The sequence below is a fragment of the Mirounga angustirostris genome, unplaced genomic scaffold, assembly GCF_029215605.1.
Source record: "Mirounga angustirostris isolate CCGP_5_RB_7025 unplaced genomic scaffold, mMirAng1.0.hap1 SCAF_5, whole genome shotgun sequence".
Lineage (NCBI taxonomy): Eukaryota > Metazoa > Chordata > Mammalia > Carnivora > Phocidae > Mirounga > Mirounga angustirostris.
The window spans coordinates 174,082,122-174,096,342 of NW_026991713.1; the positions used below are offsets into that span (position 1 = coordinate 174,082,122).

Sequence of the window (14,221 nt, forward strand, 5' to 3'; positions counted from 1 at the left end):
CTTACCCTTCATCAGAGATCTTCGGTAAAGGGACATGAAGGCCAGAAGTGGTTTCTTGAGGGGTGTATGGTTAGAACATACTGCATGGAGTGTAAGGGCTGAGATGCTGTGACTAATTATCTCGTAGAAGATCCGCATCTGAGTAAGTGTTATCATTCCAACATCTGAGATGGAGTAAGGAGACCTGCCACGTGGCTGTTCAAAGGCCAAGCTTCCAGACTTTACCAGCTGCCAGGACAGAGGCCCTTTCTTCCCCTGGCAGCCTCCCTCCCCTCCGGGAGATTCACATGTGTCAAAAGGGGACAAGCAAACACCGACACCGAAGCTTCGTGCTGAGCATCTCGTGCGGCCAGCAGCAGGAGTCCTCTCCTTGGCGTGGGGTCCCTGAAGTAATGAGACGCAGCTTAAAAAACAAGCTTTAATCAACCTCGTAAAAAGTGTTCTCGTAATAGAACTTGGATAGGCCCACTTGCCCTGCGGGTTGCAGGTGATGGTTTCACATTTCCAGGTTCGGGGGCAGGATGGTCTCCGGAGGCCAGAGGTGAGTGCCTGTACAGATGCTTGGCGGGGCAGGAGGTAGGTGCACAGATGGACCAGGTCCTCCATTTAACGGGTGCTCTGCAGCTCCAGCTGGCGGTGTACCCTTGAGATATACCACTGGCAAGCAGGTGCTCCAAGGAAGTCAGCCCAGAGGAAAGATCCTCACACCCGAGAGCCCTGCGCCCTTCCGCTCAACCACTGCTGCCTTCGAGCAGGACCAGGTCGAGGCAACAGGTGCACTTAAGTCTGCCCTGAAGGGCTGCCTCGTTCAAATCACATCGATAGGCACAGCTTCTGAATTCGGCAGGACATGGAGGAGGCAGGCATGACCTGGCTGAAGCTTTAAATGATCCACCAGCCCCTGCAGTCACCAAGAACTGGTGTTTAATGATGAGGCCTCGAGGGGAAGGGCTGCCTTCCATACAGCCTGCTTAGCACAAGCCCTTCGCCCCGACCTCCTCCCCTCCCCAGACTGGTGGTGTGCAGGGAGATCCGGACAGGAGGTGGGATGCTAGACAAACATGATGCTGACTTGGAAGGACCAAACTAGAGCACCTGTCCCTTTTTAAGAAAAGATTACAGCAAAATGACAGGGAAACTGACAGACGTAGCCCCTCAGAACGATAACCCCAGCGTGCCTGCCTGCCAGCCCCGGCCAGTGCGGCACCAACACGCGTGAAACAGTTCAGTGCACGCTCCCAACGAGGGCCCAGAGCGCTTCCCAACAGTGGGCCCTCTGGGCTGCTCTGAGCTGGCTCCAGCTCCAGCTGCCGTCACTGTCCACTGAGAAAGGCCAAGTGCCCTTTGGTGCATCTGTTGGCGTAGTGTCCTTTCTCGCCACACTGGGAACAGCAGGGAGGGAGGGAGGAGACAGAAAAAACCACCGTTTTCAAATGCAATTTTCAAGTAAGGTCACACCCACCAAATACCAGGCTAGGGATGGGACTCTGCAATTCTCAGTGGTACAGACTTTCGTTCAAACATGAAGGAAAAGGAGCCCCAAAGTACAGTGGCTCAGAAACTCCAGCAACTCGGCAGATGGAAGAGCAGCTGCAGAGCCAGAGGACGATCTGCGAGCACAGCAGGGAGAGCTCCTGCACGCCTGTCCACAGAAGGTCTCATGGTGGGTGGCAGGACGATGAGAATCCCGTGGCACCAGAGCTCCCCCACCTGCCTGGGGACCAAGCTCCTCTGTATGGCTGGCCAGTCACTTACCTTTCTGAGGCACTCTTCTGGAGACAGGAGGCAACAACGTGAGAGAAGCCACCAGGCTCCTCCCCGCAACCCGGGGACTCATTGCCGTGGACACAGGGTGAGCTGCACCCAGTTTTCCCTCCTGGCTCTTGCATACTTGCCTAAGCTACCCCAGGGACAGGTTTGTTACAGGATCAGAGAGATGGGACAATGGTTAGACTTGGGCGAACAGACCCAGAGCATCACTTCAAAAATCTAGCGCTGACTCTGACTTATCTTGGCTCCGATTCTCCAGGCCCTTCCTTAGCTTCTCTTCATTCTTGTCACTCAGAAAGCAGAGGGGATTTAAAATGTTAAACAGCAGCCTCAAGCACTGACCAGGGGGTTGGGAGAAGACAGGAGGGGGCACCCACCCAGGGCCCTCGCAGTCCCGACCTCCTCGGCCTCGGGCCCAGATCTCCAGCCTGCTCTGTCTTCTGACCCTGCAGGCCCCATGTTCTCAAGTCGGCCTGATCTGTAGGTGTGACTACGTGGATGAGTGGCCCGTGTAGCTGCCAGCTGGCCCTAACACCGAAGAGATGAGCAGAGGGAAGCGCTGACCGGGCCCCTGCTCACAGCACCTGGCATGTCCATCGGCCTCCACAGCTGATCCTGGAGAACCCAGGATTCCCACAAGGTGCCTATAATGTCGACTATGAAGTGCGCGTGGTGAGAAGAGGTGGTTAGGTCCCGGCTCCACCTAAGTTCAGGACGCAGGAGAGCTTGCTGCTGAGGGCGGGGGCCAGGACGCCAGCCACACTGCCTCCGAACACCTGCGTTTCCTCGGACTTGTGAAGTGACTGGTCAGAGGCACAGCCCCCTCTCCGTACTCTCCTCACCTGGTGGGGCTCATGCTCAGAAACCTGAGGCCTTTAGTGGTTTGGGGCACCTGCCGTCCCCTCCCTGCAGAACACAAACCTCTCCTGGGAAAGAGTGCGAGCACTCTGTGTTTCACCCTGCTCTGTGTCTGACGGCTCAGCGTTTCCTGAGGGAAAGTTCTGGGAACAATTGAAGCTAAGCATACACCTCCTGACTTGAATCTTCTACTTGGAGGCATGGATGCTGCTGTCGGGCGAGAGCTCACAGATGTCTAAGTGTCAGATTCAGCACTGTTTTTAGCAGCAAAAACTAAACTGCTACCAACAGAGAACTGGTAAAGTAAACTGCAGTTCTGTACACACCCAGTGAAACAGATTTACGTTTACCGGCACAGAATGATCCACAACATGTTATCGAGAAAAAAAAGACTATACAGGACATTATACATCCCAGGGCCCTATTTGTATTAAAATATATGTTCCTTGTGCTCGTGTGAATAAAAGTTTGGCACCGCAGTTCTCTGTGTGGGGTCCCCTGTGGGGTGTGAAGGAGCACCAAAACCAAAAATCGTGACAACACAGCACATTCCGTGACAACACACGGAATCAAGTGGCTGTTTTAGGGAAGGTGGGAATAGGGACAACACTCTGCACCCAAAACATTTGTGTGTCATCTAAATGTTTTTACCAAAAGGGTGTACTAACTTTGTATTTTGTCTCATAATCCCCAAATCTGAAGTTTTTGTGGCGGAGTTCTATTATCAGTTATTTCTGTTGACTTCCCTCAGTGGTGGTGGTTTCCTTCTAGGTTTTGTGATTTTTAATTACAACTCATTCTTCAGAACTCTAGCTGTGGGAATTAGATGTGGTCGGGTTGAGAATAAATTCCTTGTAGAGCCAGGCACCAGGGACCCACATCTGGGGCTGTTTCAGATCGTAAAACCCAGTTTACAGCTTTCCAGAATATGTGCGAACTCATGAAGGGTCCCCTGGTGACTATAAACTCTCAAGGCACTTACCTCCTCGCCTTTCCATCCAGAGCCAAGAATGAGACAGGTTTTCTAGTAGGTTTTTAAAAAGTTTACCCTTTCCCTCAGGGGTGTGTGTGTGTGTGTGTGTGTGTGTGCTGGGGAAGAGGGTGAGTTCTAATCTGTTTTCTTCCTGGGTGGGCTTAAAGCTTTGTCCCCCTTCCCTTGGGGATGCCCTTGCAGGATGTGAGGACATCCAGAGGCTTCAGGGCCTACTCCCTTCCCTGGGACTTGTGCTTCTACTTTATTACCAGCCTCTCTTTCCCACAAGCTCCGTCCTTTCATTCAACAGCATGTGTGATCATTCACTTGGCCTTGGTGTGTTGTGGAAGGAAGCAGGATGGTCTCCAGCCCACCAGGGTAGCCCATTTTCACTCTTACAGTCCAGAAACAAAGATACTACCATTTTTCAAAATGAACTACACAGGGAATGAGGGCACAGCCCCACCCCACCCCCCAGCCCTGGGACTCACCTTGTAACAGGTGACCTGCTCCAGCGGCCGGGGTCCCCGGTTGCCTGCGCTGCTGTTTTGACTCTGCATGACCCCGATGACCTGCGGGGCTCTCTGCTGATTGGGAGAAGAGTTCTGACTCGTTAACTGGATCAAGGAGGACGACCTTTGTAATGGCGGATTGTTACTTTGCTGGAAAGAGTTACACAACACGGTTTTACTGCGGAAAACACGTGCACGCAGACTACCAATGGGGACAGGAGAAAAGAGGGCGGGACTGCTCCCGCACGACCAGCAGGAAGAAGGGCTTCCGTGGTGGCCCTGCTCAGGAGAGCAGGCAGGAAAGAAACATCTGGTGATGATGGCAGGAGCCGCTGCCCGAAAAACACCATGCAGACACACAAGAACGAAAAATAAAAGTAGAAAACAAAACACCAAAGAGACGAGGAGGTCTCTGGGGCAGCAGGGCGAGGGCATGAGCAGGCCTTACTTTTGTTTCTGAGGTTCTAGCTTCAGGTCAGGATGAACGCTTGGTTCAGCCAGATGTTTAGCAGCCTACACGGCGAGCAACAGTCACAGAAAAACAGTTGGGAGGCTGACATGCTGACCCGCGGTCTAGGGGCTGAGAGGGCCCTCCACTAGGGAGTCATGTGAGCAAGGGGGACGGGGGCTCCTGGCGTGGGGACTGGACAGCTAGGCCACCTCCCAACCAAGAGGCTTCCTGGCTCTGGCCCCCGTAAACAGGAGCAGTGAGCTAGAAACCCCCAGGTTGTCACGGCTGCTCCTGCACCCAGGAATTCTGGCTTTGCAATGAGGTCTGAGTTACCCCACAGCCACCTGAGGGTGGGGCTCAGTGCAACACGCCCTCCTGGCTCAGCCTGTAGCACTCAAGGATGGACAGGGCTCTGGCAGTGGGCTCAGAGTTCAACCAAGTAAAAGGTAAGGATGCAAGATCAGTAGGCGGGGGTACTCAGCCTGTTGAGACCCTGCTTAGTGCACCCAGCCAGCCTTTCTTCTGGGCCCCCAACCCTCCACTCCCATAACCAAAGCCAGGGTGCCCTTGGTTTGTGGGGGGTGGGGGGCTGCATGTGTCTCTGGCATCTCTCCCTCTCAAGCTTGAGACGATCAGCCCATTGCTGGGTTGTGGGACCCCTTGTCTAGGAAGGTGGAGCCAGCGGTCCTTCAGCGCTGTTGCCAGCCCACCCTCCCTGCCAGGAACCTCCACACGGGGCAGCAAGGGCACTGACACAGGCCGGAGACCCGGTCAGCCCCAGGCCTGCCCCCAGGCTGCTCCTGCCCAGCTGGGGGACTTCCGACGAGGCCCGCCCTGAGGACTCGGTTTCCCTGTTTATAAAGGGACGGGCTGGAACCAGAAGCGCGAGCAGCAGGCCTGCGGCGCCCATGCCGCCCTCCACTCCGGCTCCCGAGGGGGCGCACTGAGCACTCGCCAGGCCGGAAGGGAAGAGAAGCCACACGGGCGCTGGGCTCTAGCAGACAGCCCTCCACCTCTCGAGGGAGATGCAAACGGGAACTCAGGGTGACTCCCCTCCTGTCCCACCCCCTCCCCTGCCTCTCACACGTCGCCAGCCGGGTCTGGCCGACTGCGCACCGGGGACGGGGAGCTGGGGCACGGTACCTTTGTCGGAGGCTGCGTCTGCTGTGGCAGTGGGGGCTGCTCGGTGGTTCCCATTGGCAGTTCAAATCGAGGGCTGGTCACCCCGCAGCCAGAGGGGAGGACAACAAGGGGAGGGGAAGAGGGGATGAGAGAGGGGCCAGGCCAGGCAGTGTTCTCAAACTCTGGCCCTGGGAGATCACAGGCAGCCTCTGCCCAGGCACAGAGCAACACGCCTGGACGTGGGGTGGGCGCTGGCGCTCAGCCCTGCCCCAAAGCCTCGCGAAAGAGAGGCGAGAAGAACGGACTCATCTGGACTCAGACCCAGCTCTGCTCCCACCTAGCTGTGGGACCTGCAAGTGCTGCTTCCCCCCAACACACACCCTTTCCTGAGGGTCTAGCGCAGCTGCCGGACCACCTCCAACAAGACACACTCCCTGGCTCTCACCTAGGGAGTGGGACCAAGTCCGTAGCACCCGTCACCTGCCCACTGTGCAGCAGTGACCGGGATCCTGTGCTTCTGTGCAGGTGTCACTGGGGTGGATGGAAGCAGCCTGGGGACTGGGGACGACACTACTCTGCAGTCCCAGAAGTCTGACTCCACAACCACCCAAAGTGACATATGTGCACCAAGGCCTAGGAAAGGAGCTCTGAGCCCTGCCGGGCAAGGAAAACCCAGCTTCGGGGGCCACGGACCTGCCCTTGACCAGCTGCCACCCCTGCTACCATATGACCCTGGCCAGTGGCTGAGCTCTGAGCCTCAGTGTTCTCGTGTGAAATGGGGACATTCTCCATTCTCTCTCTTTCTCTCTCTCTCTCTCACACACACACACACGAAGAGCTATGTGGACTAGTGTGTGTGGAATCTCAAGGTCATTGCCTCCACAGAGGACGCCCCCAAACCGAAGTCTCCTTCCTTCAGGGCACAGGTTCTTAACCAGAGGTCCCTGAGTGACATGCCAAGACGTGAGGTTTCCTGGAGCACGGAGGCCAGCTTTTCTCAGATCTATGACCCAGGAAAGCTTAAGTGCTGGGCTCGGCAGAGCCACCTTTGAGCTCAGGGAGCAGCGGCAGCCCCTGCCCCAGGCCCTGTGGTGACACCATGCAGTGATCAAGGCCCAGGTGGACCCGGGGAAGATCTAGAGGGCAGCAGGGCCTGGGGCAGGAGCAGGGTGGGGGAGTAGGGTCTGGCTACTCACTGCATGAATTTACAGGAGGGCCCCTCCGGGCAGAATCCCACGAGGTAATTCACACAGATGACTCTCCGCGTGTGCCGGTGCCTGCAGAGGGGACCTGCGGAGCCAAGCGTCCGGGACACTCAGACGCCCTGCTTCGGGGGAGGCCCTCGTGCCCCTGGGCCAGTTGGAGCCCTGCCCACACCACTGCCGGGGACGAAGAGAGCAAGAGCAGGGCTCCAGATGCGGGCTCTGCCTCGTATCCATTCAGGGGGGACACAGGCATGGCCCACGACCCCTTCAATGGTAGTTTCCTTATGGAAAATATGGGAGAGAAGGCAGTCCACGCGGGAGGTCTGGGAGGCTCAGGTGAGCTGAGGGTGTAAAAAAGCCTCACTAGCCCCAGATGCCTAACCCCGGTCTTACTGGAACAGGTGGGACAGGTAGAGAGGGTCGTGTGGGCAGAGGAAGAGAGAACTGGCCTCTTGCTGGGGGGGCCCAGCCACCCCGACACCTACCATGCTTGCAGAAGCCACGGTCGTACCAAGGGCAGTCCTTGATCTTGGACTCGGGGTCGATGTGCAGGAAGGGGCACTCCTTGTTGCTGCATTCCCCTGCAGGGAAAGCCCAACACGCATCCACCTGGGGCAGCTCGGGGAGAGCTGGACTCAGACCGCCTCAGCTTTCCTCAAGGCTGGGGCCTGCTGTGTGGCAGAGGGCCAGGTGCTTCTGGTGTCCCTCCTGGCCTGGAGAGTCCTGAGCCCCAGGGCAGTGTCGCGGAGCCTCAGTCTCCTGACCTGTACGTGGGCTGTGTTCATGACCTGTACATGGTGCTTCCCTCTCACATGTCCATGCTGCCTTGAAGGGCAATGACCCAGAGCCAGGCACAGGGTACACACTCATCAAATAACTCATGGCTCTACCCCTTACCTAAACGGGGTGCCCTGGGCACTGTGGGGGGCCCAAATGTGCAAAGGCACCAACTGAGTCCAGGAAATGACTGGTCTACTCTGATCAGCCCTTCACATCTACGAGCTGGGATGGGGGGAAAGGTCTGAGGATTCTGCCTTTCAGGACAAAAGTAGGGAAGACTTGGGAACTCGAGGCTGGATCCCTGTGGTCAAGTGCGATGGAGCCTTTGTGATGACAGCTCCTCTCGGGAGCAACCAGCCCAGCCGGCCGGCAGCATCTGTCACCCAACTAAGGGACCGTTCGCCCAGCTGGGCGGTGGCGCCACCTCCACGCTTGCCCTCCCCGACTCACGTTACACACGAAAGGCCAGTCTGATCGCTGCTGGTCAGAGAAAATGCAAACTCCTTCCCAGACGCACCAGAAGTCCCTGTGGGGTTGAGCCCACCCCTCCCCAGGCTCCTCCTCCCCCAGCCATGCTGGGACCCCAGCTGTGCCCCCAGTGACTGGCCCCTTCTCAGCCTTCCGATCCCAGCTCCACTCTCACCTCCTTAGAGAGGCCTTCCCTGACCATTCAGCCTAAAGGACACTGTGGTCCTCGTGTGGTCCCATCGCTGTCTGTCTCCTTCAGAGCACTTCCTGCACGTCATTCCCATCTTTGTCTCACTAGTGTCAGCGGCCTCCTCCCCTGGGCCGCTAGGGCAAAAGCACCATGGGCCAAGGACTGGGTCTGTCCTGTTTACTAGGACCCTGACTTGTTTCACAGGTGACAGGAGCTGCAGACCGTGCATGCGCACCAGGCCAGGCTCTGTCGGGAAAGGGCAGGCGGGGCGCATCAGAGCATCAGGGGGCTGCGGGCCCAGCAGGAACGAAGGAACCCAGGCCAGCCTGCAGAGGTGCCCTTAAGAGTCTGCCCAGGAGGGCTGGCTCCCACCTTTGGTCCAGATGGGAGATGGCTCCCATGGAAAGGGGATGCCCCCTTCTGGTGCTGGTTCCAGTGCTGGTATGGGTGGGGCGGGGCTGGGAAGCCTGGGTCCTATTTCTGACCCTCTGTGCTTTGACTTCACAGCTTACGCTACCTCTACAAAAAAAAAAAAAAAAGCTACAACTACTGTTAATAAACTGGCGGGCCACACCTGTTGGGCTGCTGGGATAATTACCGTCTCCCGATGACAGTGCTGCACGCCCAGCCCTGCCCAGCCCCCCACAGAGAGTAGAGCTGGGGTCCAGAGCCCACCCCCATCCTGACCAACAGGGCCAGCTGAGGTTGCTGGGCACGGCCTAAGGTTGTGAAGCTGGAGAGCTGGGAGAGGGCAGAAAGCGCGGGCACACCAGCAGCTGCTTCTCCCCTCTGGGTCTCAGGTCTGGGTGAAGCCTCCCCGGGGCTCCCGAGGCCGGGCGTCTGCTTACCGAACTTGGAGTAGAAGTAGCACTCGGGCATCTTGGTCATGTCGTACTCGTGCAGGAACTCGCACTGGTCCCCCTTCTTGCACAGCCCCCGCAGCCAGTGTTTGCACACAACGGTCTTCTCGCCACTGATGTGGCGGAATGGACACATGCCCCCTGCCGAGGAAGGGGGGGCTGTGAGGAGGGCAGGGGGGCCTTCACCCCACACGTCCCTCGAGTACCCGAGAGCGACATGTCCTGGAAGTGGGGTCTGCCTCGGGCAGAAGGCCATGTGATTTCAGGTAGTACAGAGCCACACATCTTAACTCTGAGTACTTATTTTATGTCAACGCGTTCTGGAAAAACCTAAAACATGGAATCATGGTATCACAGACATCACCGTTAAATGGAAGCTTAACAAGCCTAAGGGTGGTGGGAGAATGAGCTTCTTTCTTTTTTTTTTTTAAGATTTTATTTATTTATCTGACAGAGACACAGCGGGAGAGGGAACACAAGCCGGGGAAGTGGGAGAGGGAGAAGCAGGCTTCCCACTGAGCAGGGGGCCTGATGCGGGGCTCGATCCCAGGACCCTGAGATCATGACCTGAGCCGAAGGCAGACGCTTAATGACTGAGCCACCCACGAGCCCCAAATGAGCTTATTTCTTAATTGAATTATAGCTCTAGTGATACATAGACATGACAAAAAACTGTAGCGGTAGTAAAGGAAAGACTGGGGTTTGGGAAACATAACCCTTTATAAAAAAACAGAAGGTAGAGAGGCCCACCAGCAGAAGCCTGGACTCCAAGTGGGTTCCACTTCTAGTTATGAGTGCCCACTTAGCAACCAGGAATTTAGAAAGAAAATCAACTTCGGAACTGAAGAAACACATTGTATATAAACTGGGGGAGGTCTCCTTTCTGTAGCAGGACCTGAGCGATCAGCCACCAGATGGGACAGAGCCATACCCTCAGAAACTCCTATTTCTAACTTGTGACCTGGCGGGACCACTGGGAAGGCCCAACCACAATGAGGTTGTGACGGAAAGACCTAGACCAGCCCTTTCTAACAGAACTTTCCAATGATGTTCTATATCTCTCCCATCCAATATGGCAGTCACTGGCCGCATGTGTTAACTAACTAGTAGCCACATGTGGCCAGTGGCTACTAGTTAGTTAACATAGACACAGCCACAGTGCCCTGTGTTAAGGCCAGCTGTCTGACAGATGGTGGTGGGTCAGAAGGCCAGATTTACTGAGCACAGACATGGGAAGAAGACCAGGAGCCCAGTGGGAGATGATATTGCAACCAGACAGCCCCAGGTCAACCTGGTCGGTCTACCTGGCAGGTCTATCGTTTCCGTGGGAAGTGACTGGGTTATAGAACCAAACTTGCCAAAATCATCCATTAAAACCACCCCCTTGCTCTTAATTCTGTGCTCCCTACTCACTGATTAAAATTTAGTTTCCAAATAAATTTGCTTGCAGGAAGAAAAATGCCCAGACCTATACCTGGCATCTCAGCTCCCACCCAGCAGTCTGTCTCATCAATTAGTGGATAGTCTGGTTCCAGCAGCCTCTGTTGGAGCCTGGTTAGTATGAACAAGGCTCCACAGGACAGACTACTATATGGGTTTTTGATGACATGATACAGAGGACAGTGAGCCTGTGTAGACTGTAGAAGCAGAAAGGCTTGGGTTCAGACACTGGCTCAGCCACTCGCTAACTCTGTGATCTTGAAAAAGCTCCTGAACACCTCAGTGCTTGGCCTCCTTTTTTTTTTTTTTTAAAGATTTTATTTATTTATCTGAGAGAGAGAATGGGAGACAGAGAGCATGAGGGGAAGGGTCAGAGGGAGAAGCAGACCCCCCACCAAGCAGGGAGCCCGATGTGGGACTCGATCCCGGGACTCCAGAATCATGACCTGAGCTGAAGGCAGTTGCTTAACCAACTGAGCCATCCAGGCGCCCAGTGCTTGGCCCTTCTGTCCATGTCACAGGTCAGCTCGTGGCCACAGGCAAAGTGAGGTGAGGAGGCAGACTCAGAGTAGGGTTCCATCCCGTGTTGTAGGTTTCGGGCAGAATACCCACTCATGTTCCTAGCCTGTCCAAGGCACAGTAATTTCATCTAGGGACACTGCTAGTCTGCAGAAAGCAATGCAAGCCAGAGGCCTGATGGCCTACGAGTCTGCTGGGGGGCAGGGTGATGGAAAGCACCTCAGGAGGAATGTCGGGGAGCCAGGGATTTCTTACCTTTACCACAGGCAGCTTTCAAAAAGAATTCACAGACAGCAGCCCCCGACTCTGCAGGAAGGAAAGGAGAGGCATCAAAGTGAGGTGTGCCTGGGGACAGCTGAAGACATGGGGAGGGGACCCAGTTTGCCTTTGACCCATGAAGGGTTCAGGGTACAGGAAACAGACTGGCAAAAAAATGCAAGGCCTGGCAAATACAAAAAAAGCTGCTCATTTTGGTCACTCCCTGCAAAATGAGACACCTATGTTGAGACCAGTCATTCTGAGAGCCTCCTGTAAGCGAGATGCTTTCAAGGAGTTAGGAGTGGGTGTGGGAAGGATGGGGTACAAGATCACAGAAGTTAATTACCCCCAGTTCGGACTCGGACCTTCCAGAGGGCTAATTCATGGGTCTTTGAACATGAGGCAGAGGGAGGGAATGAGCTCACAGGAAACACAAACAATCGAATGGGGACTCTGAGGAAGGGACAAGCGCCTCAGAGGTGCTATTCCGGAAGGAAGAGCATAATGGAAGACACAGAGGCAGAACTCTGCCTGTCCAAGATCTAGTTCATGGTGGCGCAACACCAACACACAATTATTAAAGGTGCAGTCTTCCGCTTCTGCAGAGGCAGCCCGTGCAGGTGAGGTGAGCGATGGAACAAAGGCTGAGTGTGGTATCAGTGACTCCAGGGGGCAAGGCTTTGCAATGAGCCCAGGAATTCACTCGCCATGGCTGCTAGAATAAATGGTCCGTGGCTTCACAGACAGTTTCCTCTATCAGCAGGCATGTTAGAGTTGCTGAAAATCCACCAACAGCATCTTGGAAAGCCAGTTTCATACCTCTCTTCGCTAACTTGCAGGAGATTCCTTGGATTCTCGGAAGCAGGCAGATTTTGCTAGGATAAACTTAAGGCTGTCAAGAGGGTATCACTCATTTGCATCTCAAAAAGCTTAGAAAGCCAAAAAGTTGTCACTCATTTGCATTTCAAAAAGTTGAAAAAGCCTTATAGTAAGGAAAGCATCATAGAAGAGTATTTCTGGGCTCTTCTCAGAGGTTTGCTTCGTTCCTTGAAGCCAGAAGTCCATAATCCTGGGGCCTGGGTCTCAGGCAGATAGGTTAAGAGTATGCCTTTAGGGGAGAACTGAAAATTCTTCCCAAAACAAGATGACAGTGAAGTGCCAGGACAAAGGAGAAAGGGTTGTGGCCTCCCAGGGCTTTAACACACTGAACTAGCTCATGGGCTGGCAGAGTGCTGAGGGTGCCTACCAAGTCTGAGGCCCAAGCCAGGGCAGCACCCGTGGCCAGGCATGTCCCACAGGTATGTGGGCCCCTTGCTACTGCACCTGCCTTCACAGACTCAAGTCTGTGCGGTCCCATGCTGGAGAAAGGTGGGTGGGAAGGAGCTGCCCTGCATGGATGGTTCCATGGCCTCAGGCTAATGCCATCAACACAGGGAAAGGCCACATGTGCAAAGGTGGATGTGCATGCACAAGCAGGAAGTGATCACGTGTGTCGAGGGGTCAGCAGCTGCTTATGCGTATCATAGAGATGCAGGTGGTGTGTGTATAAGATAAGGTTGCCAGAGGTATGTCACGTGGGTAGAAGCAATATCTCACAGAGAAGCGTCAGCATGAGTGGGACAACTCTGGTCACGTGTGCATGAGAAGTGTGGCCGCTTGACGGGAATGAAGCTGCAGGGAGGCTCTGCCAAGCCACCGACCGGTGGGAGAACGGGGGGCCTCTGGCAGTTATGGGACATGGCACAGGGAACTGCGGACTGAGCCAGTCAAGAACACTGGAGAGCTCACCTGGCTCCACCATGTACCAAGTCGCCAGGGACCAAGTGGTCTTCGGCAAGTCCCTTCCCCCACCCAGGCCTCAGATGCCCCATCTGTGGATTGAACACAAGGACCTCTGAGCTTTAATGGTACAACGTTAGACTTCAAGTGTGTCCAGAAAGGAGAGAAGAGAACTGCTAGTTTCTTTTAAAGTGCTAGACACCCACCTAAGTTGGCTGGAGGAGCTATCATCTGAAGGTGGAGAATGAAGGGAGCTCAAGCAGCTGCCCAGGTAGGATGAATGGCCCAGAATTGGGGTCCAGAGGAAAAGTGAGGGATAGGCTCCCAGGAGTGCACATCCTAGAATGGAGCTTGAGAATCTACCTGGGAATCTCCTACAGAGAGGAACAGGTGGGTCTTCCTCCAGCAAAACTCCTTCAACCGCCCAGTTTTGATGAAAGCAAGGAGAGGGTGCTCAAAGTGGGGGGCTGGAGATGAAAAGGGGGAATATCTATTTTCTTTTAGTTAGGGGAGGGAAGTAATTTCCAATCCGAGACACCCGCGTTCATTCAAGACCTATTTGAACAGCCAGACACGGTCCTGCCCTCCTGAAGACTGTATTAGAATAGTCCCAGGGGTTCAAAGACTGGAGAAAGGGGGGCTCCCGACTCTGAATGGAGGAAGGGGGTCCCAGGATGGGTGGGGGAAGGGGTTCCACCACCGATGGGGAGAAGGTCCGGGACCCAGGGAGAGGGCGTCCCGAACCGAGGGGGAGGGGTCCCGGGGCTGAGTCGGTCGCGCCCCTCGCCCGCAGCCCCGGCCCCGCGCTCACTGTCCATGCCGGGGAAGGGCAGCGGCTGTGCCCCGAGCTGCTGCTCCACTGCGATCTCCAAGTCGAACTTGATGTGGTCCACGCTGGCGATGATTTCCTGCATGGCGGCGGCGGCGGCCACACCGGCCCGACTACCCCTCAGGTCCCTCGCCGCCCTCACACCTCTACCCGCCACCCGCCCCGCCGCACACGGTCCTCCGCCTCGTCTTGCCTCGCCGCCGCCGC

At 55.6% G+C, this 14,221-nt stretch overlaps 1 protein-coding gene across 4 annotated transcripts; it reads right to left on the minus strand.

Annotated features, from left to right (window-relative positions):
- Positions 1 to 404: 404 nt before the first annotated feature.
- CPSF4 (cleavage and polyadenylation specific factor 4) lies at positions 405 to 14,216 on the minus strand. Of its 4 annotated transcripts, XM_064593280.1 has the most exons (9): positions 13,997 to 14,149; positions 13,195 to 13,277; positions 11,404 to 11,454; positions 9,178 to 9,330; positions 7,377 to 7,472; positions 6,883 to 6,976; positions 5,708 to 5,780; positions 4,093 to 4,263; positions 405 to 1,382 (listed from the first exon to the last, which is right to left on the minus strand). In XM_064593280.1, exons 2-9 carry the CDS (start codon positions 13,205 to 13,207, stop codon positions 1,314 to 1,316), a joined length of 720 nt encoding a protein of 239 aa, XP_064449350.1. In that variant the 5' UTR covers positions 13,208 to 13,277; positions 13,997 to 14,149; the 3' UTR covers positions 405 to 1,313. The 4 variants fall into 4 exon arrangements, with proteins under 4 accessions (XP_064449350.1, XP_045731736.1, XP_045731739.1 ...); XM_045875780.2 differs by lacking the exon at positions 13,195 to 13,277 and having other exon boundaries at positions 13,997 to 14,216; XM_045875783.3 differs by lacking the exon at positions 13,195 to 13,277 and having other exon boundaries at positions 4,093 to 4,185; positions 13,997 to 14,213.
- Positions 14,217 to 14,221: the final 5 nt, after the last annotated feature.